We start from the raw sequence: 6,000 nt of genomic DNA, 5'->3' as shown, positions 1-6,000 counted from the left end.
AAATAGACACATGCAGGCAAAAACTGAATAGGAAAACCTCAACAAGTCAGTCTCTACGCAGTGTAACAATGGAAAAACAGACACTATCACCAATCCTCAGACATTAAACAATAAAATCAAGAAATATAATAAATACATTAATCACAATACTATAAACATATTAAAAAAAAGAATATTTCCAAACAGCTGGTGAACAGAAGATCAATTAATTAAAATCTCATAAACAATTTGTTTTAAGTTTCTCAAATACCAATAAAATATTTCAAAACAGCAGACAAAAATAGCATTCAAAAATTAAAACTAATAAGGATAAAATAATTCTTGTTCGCCATACCTGGAAACTTTTGATTTCCAGTCACTCAGACTAATGTGGATCAGTGAGAGGGATGCATAAACTTTCTCTTCTCTCATACACATGCATACATATGATCTTTCCCTCATGCACACACATGCTCACTCCCCCTTACATACACATGCTCCCTCTCTCTCAAACACATTTTCACACATAATCCCTCCTACATACACATTTTCACACATAATCCCTCCTACATACACATATACACACAAGATCCCTCTCTCTTATATACACATATTCACAAACACAGCCCTGCTATTGCATTTGTTTGCTGCACGGCCTTGTGGCTCCAACTCTTCTTCGTTGTACGGTGGATTGGGAACCGCCGCGCAGCCCTGTGCTTCTCTTCTTCGTTACATCAGCAGCTCATTCGGTGACAGCCTGGGCTGCAGCCCTGTGCAAGTGCACAGCGGGTTGTGCTGACCCTGCCTATAAATTACTGGAGTTTTCCAAAGGTGAAAAATCAGTTTAAACAGCTTTTCACCCTAATTTTGTGTCTTAAACAGCTGTAGGGGTAGTGTTTTCAAACCTCCCCAAAGCTAGTACAGGCAGAACAGCCTGCTATATTCAAGCCCCTTCCTCTTTCCCTACACAATGAAAATATGCCTCAGACCTCCTCCTGACAGCAGCCACACTCCTACAGGAGCCAAGAGGAACTTTGTTTGCTCATTTCTGATTACCTTATCTCCATACGCCTGGGAAGCCACTGCTTGGGTGAACGCTTTCCTAGTGCACACATAGGAGATCATGCAGAACTGAGAGTACATGGCTCCTCTGTTCTCTCTGCTCCTGTAGGAGAGTGTAGCTGCCATCAGAAGGTCTGGGCCATTGGTTTAGCATCTCGAAAGGGCTGGAACTGAGGCATTGGCCAGAGCATGGCATCATCACTTACCTAAGCACAGTTGAGCAGCAGCAGCCCCCAACCAGAAGAAGCTTCTAGCAGGATCCCTGCCTCTCTGGCTCAGTGCAAACTGTTGTGTCGGAGGTGGACCCTTGGGCCGAGGTGGGGTTGACGCAACCAGTAGGTAGGGACCTACGGGTCCCCACTGTCGGCAGGTGGAGTGGGCTGAAAATAGAGGCCGCTGGAGCTTCACCTATACTAGTCCTTGTTCCCCATGGGTTGAGCCTTTGGGTGCTGGGGCCGGCAGGACTTAAGTGGGCCTTGAGATTCGTTTGTGAAGAAAGGTGGTTCAGCCCAGAGACAGCAGTCGATAGGTGGCATAGTCCTACCCTGGACTGGGTTCGGTACAGGAACTCAGGCACCAATGGAACGGAAGGTAACTGGAGGCACTCAAGCAAAGAAAGGCCGAAACCTTGTAAGTCCACGTCCAGGGAATAGGCTAGAAGAGGCGTCACTGACAGGCTAGGATCAAGGCCAGCGACAAGCGGAGGTCGTGGCAAGCAATGTAGAATTCTGGATGCGAAGAAATCTGTAGCGTAGTCCATCAAGGCAATGGTCAGGGCACGGAGAAGGTAGGTGTAGTCCATCAAGGCAATGGTCAGGGCACGGACAAGGCAGGCGTAGTCAAACATAGCAGAGGTCTGGGGCTGGAGATAGGCTGAAGAGTAGTCAGGCTTAGCAGAGGTCCAGGGCTGGAGACAGGCTGAAGAGTAGTCAGGCGTAGCAGAGGTCCAGGGCTGGAGATAGGCTGAAGAGTAGTCAAACAAAGCAGTCAAAATCCAGAGAGTCAGTCCAACACCTAGACAGGGCAGGAACGAGGAAGACAGGAATCGGGAACCACAGGAGTCAGGAACACGAAGAAGAGTGGATTCTCTATCAGCAACGAGTACGAGGAGTATGAGAAGACCTGTTGCAAAGGCAATGCTATGGAGCGAGGCCTGAGCTTACTGAAGAATCTGACGTCAACATCTGGGGCTGCAGCCAGGTTCCCGCCGCGGGCCCTTTAAAGGATTAGCGATGCACACGCGAGCACCTAGGGAGGGGCGCGGCGCCGATGGTGGCATCTCTCCGCGGTCATGCAGAGAGGCCCGACGAGCAGGGGTATCTTGGCTGGCAACACTGGTGTCCATGGCAGAGCTGGAGGCACAGGAGGCGACCCGAGGTCGGAGCTGGCAGCTCACTGCCGCCAATGAAGAGGAACCAGGAGCTGGAGTCTGTGCAAGAAATTGAGGGGGCTGCGCTGTGGGTCTGCCGTGGGCGGCATGCCTGACACAAACTGAAAAGTGCAGGGTAGGGCTGTGGTATAGTGTGCTGCTGAAAATAGAGGGAGGCAGAGCCTGGAATCACCACAGCTGGTAAAAATGAATAATGTTCAGGGGAGATTTTGTAAGGGAGAGCGAGTGAGGGGGGATTCTTGGGGGGGGGGGGGGGTTGGAGGTTATTCTTGATGGGCAGGGTAAGGAGATTTTGGAAAGAAAGGAGACAAAGAAAGAGTGGAAGAAAAAAGGGAAATGCTGCTCAAAGTGGTAAAGGGGTCAGGATATCCTGAGGAATGATTTGTGGGGAGGTTAAATAGGCAGGTTGAGGGGAAATGGGACAAGGGGAGGTTTCTGGCCACCGAAATACATTCTGATAGTCTCTTGGAAAACTGATGACAATTTTTTTCCACAGATTTTCTCGTTTTTTTGTTCTTGTCAAAATAAACTCTGGGAAAAAAAAACTTGAAAATGAAGGTCCCTAGTAATAATCCATGTTCTAATAGTATGATGCCAAACTTTTACCAAGAGGTTGTCTCTAAATCTGCTTCAACTCGTGAAAGCGTGTTTTTATAAAATAAATTAAGATGCTTCCTGGAACCTCATGTTGCACAGAATGTGATTTTCTCTATGGAATTCAATGCCATAAAATGTGGCCTTTCTGAATAAAAAGGAATAAAAACCCCATGATCAGTGACATTAAATACAAACACTTTTTCCCCTCATCTGCCTGTATATAAGCTTGTGCTACCCATATAGCCTCAGTAACGTTTAACGGTAGAAAATAAAATACAATATTGTGCATGGAGCTTGCTTGCCCCGAGGATGCAGATGAACACGAAAACGTTTAATTGCAACCTCCTCCCCTCCCCACCCACAAACAAACCAAATACTGTTTCATAAGGACAACATCATTCCACGCAGCCACTAAACTTCCTGCACCTTTGATGAGCATCGTTTCCCGGCCGCGGTCTTGGACCACGTGCTCCCGACCCTCCTGCAACCCTCCCCTCCTCGCGCGCCTGCACCTGACACGCAGACCAGCGCGCTCCCGCTTCGCCTCTCAGAGGTGCAGTGGCAACATCCGGGTGTCGGCGTGCTTTGCGGCGCATGCTCTGTCACGCGGCTTTAAAAAAAAAAAAAAAGGAAAAAAAAGGTGTGTATTTGTTTTTTATTTAGGCTCCTCCCACCTTCCAGGTCTCCCTGTGTCATCTGCCACCGGGGAGCGGAACAGCATGCGCACGCGCGCGGGAGGTGGGGAAGTAACCGCAGAGTAACGCGCGCCGGGCTAGGCAAAAGCACACTTCTCTCTCCACCTTAACCCGCAGCTTTCCTCCGCCCCCTTACCCCCCCCGCCTCCGAGCCGGCGCTAGAGAGCAAGTAAGGAGGGAGGGCGCGAGCATGGCAGGGACCTATGCTAGCAGTAACAATAGGCTAGTAACAGGGTAATAATAATAATAATAACTCGCGCCCCGGGTTGCTGCTGCTGTTATTTGCCTTCCTTCCGGGGTAGTAAGGGCGCTGCCCTTGTTTCGGCTCGTCCTGCAGGCGGCGGGGCGGAGATGTCAGAGCGGCGCCGGACGGGAGACGCCGCCGCTGCTCGCGGCATGTAAGCTCCTGCTGGGGATTGCAGGCAGGGGGGCTGAGAGGCAGTGGCACACCGGAGACGGGTCCCAGGGCAGGAGCATCCCTCCGCGTTATTGCTGTGGGTTTTAGGAGCGTTGCCGCAGCGCTGTAATTTTTTTTTTCCGCTGCAGTTTCGGGGTTTCTAGGTTGTGCGGGGCTGCTTGTGTTTTTTTTTTTTCTCCCCGCTTCTCTCGAATGCGTGAGCGGTTTTCTCGTTTTGGGCAACGCGATAAACATTCATAAACGTTTTCCCCCCCTCCCTTCCTTCCTTCCCCTTCTTCTTCTTCCTCCTCCTCCTGGAACACTGCGGGGGTCGGGGTTTTATAGCTGTGTCTGTGTTATATGTTGGTGTGTATACAGCTGGAAATAGGCATAGTAAAACGCAAAAAAATCCGGGGCAAGAAGTGAAAGTGCCAAGAAGAGGGATAGGGGGTGAAGGAGAGTCATCGGGAGGGAGGAGGAGGAGAAGGAGGTGGTGGTGGTGGAAAGAGAAAACGGGAGACCATGAAGAAATTTAACATCAGGAAGGTGCTGGACGGCCTGACAGCCGTCTCCTCCTCGTCATCTTCGGCTTCCTCTCAGCCTGCAAACAAGGAGACGGACATCCAGGAGACGCTCCAGTCCGAGCACTTCCAACTCTGCAAGGTGAAGTAGTGCATCATCCATTATTATTATTACATTATCGGGACACTAGCACTCTCGCCTGATGGCTGCTAGGCTCCTTCCCGGTGCAGATGGAGGCATCTCTTTATTTGATGCTACTTCACTTTCCCTCCCACCCGGAATTCTTCCCTGGGAAGATGGGGAAGGCTTGTTGGCACGATTATTTCCCCTGAGATGATTCTTAACCTTTCCCTTTCTACTGCCTTCCGACTTCAGCTGCCCGGGCACAGTTTTCCTTGTAAACTGTTAAAGGCATTTAGCAGTTTCATAAGAATCCTGACACAAGCGTTTAATAATGTACACTGGTCTGTCTGGCAATTGTATGTTGTGTGTGAATGTAATAGTTAATGCAAATTCGGAATTGATTGCCTTTCGTTTTAGGTAGAAATGACAGGAATGGGCTCCGGGGAGTAGCAAAAGAGCGCAGCTGATGCGAATACATTTTCCCCCTTTTCCCTTCCTTGCCTGGGGGCTGCTGATCAATCTAGGGCTGGATTTGCAGGATCCGATAAATGCCAGGATTTAATAGGAACATTAAGTTTAAGACCTCGATTGAATTTTCTGCTTCTTGCTAATTGGTGGCACTTGCTGGTGGCAACATCTTAACACTGAAAACAGATGATGCAGCATATTCGTGCACCAGCTGCGACAAGAAGAATGAAGCTAATCGCGCTGTTAATTTCAAATTTTGCACGATTTTTTTTTGCTTTCCCCTTGCAAATAAACACCTGTGGCCTAGCTGGCTATTCCCCCCCCCCCCCTCCTTTTTTTTTTTTACTTCCCTGTGGGTGTGTGCTTTCATCTGTACAGCTTAAATTGCTGTGCAAACCCACCTTCTCTTAGAAGAGTTAAGGTTAGGATCCATATTAAAAAAGCAAACGAAAATCCCATTTAGTGTTTACGTACAATACCTATTTATCTGCAGTGTAACTATCCCCGCACCCCCTTTTCTGGTCAGTTGCCAAAAGTCTGGAGCTATGATTGTTCGGTAGCAGCTTGTAGCCATTAGGCCCAACGCTTCTGTGATGCATAATAGTGTTTATACACCCCTCCCCTGTGTATCCGTAAAGCTACAAAGCACCAGATCACACCAATAACGGCAAGGGCTTAGTTTAACAACATACATGGGGCTTGTGTTGATTGTCTCTGATTTTTAAGGCGAACTTGCAGAAAAGTAGCTTCATGTATACAGTAGAAAG

The 6,000-nt window shown here is 48.7% G+C and overlaps 1 protein-coding gene across 4 annotated transcripts in view; it reads left to right on the top strand.

Annotated features, from left to right (window-relative positions):
* The first annotated feature begins 3,728 nt into the window (after positions 1 to 3,728).
* The window catches only part of STXBP5 (syntaxin binding protein 5), a 1,098,992-nt gene continuing 1,096,720 nt past the window's right edge, over positions 3,729 to 6,000 (top strand). For all 4 annotated transcript variants that reach the window (XM_029594044.1, XM_029594043.1, XM_029594042.1 and 1 more), the window contains exon 1: positions 3,729 to 4,783. In XM_029594044.1, coding sequence (XP_029449904.1) covers positions 4,643 to 4,783 — 141 coding nt within the window. In that variant the 5' untranslated portion in view covers positions 3,729 to 4,642. The remainder of the gene's footprint in view (positions 4,784 to 6,000) is intronic.

This window comes from Rhinatrema bivittatum, chromosome 3 (assembly GCF_901001135.1).
Source record: "Rhinatrema bivittatum chromosome 3, aRhiBiv1.1, whole genome shotgun sequence".
Classification (NCBI taxonomy): Eukaryota; Metazoa; Chordata; class Amphibia; order Gymnophiona; family Rhinatrematidae; genus Rhinatrema; species Rhinatrema bivittatum.
This window is presented reverse-complemented; position numbering and strand designations above follow the sequence as displayed.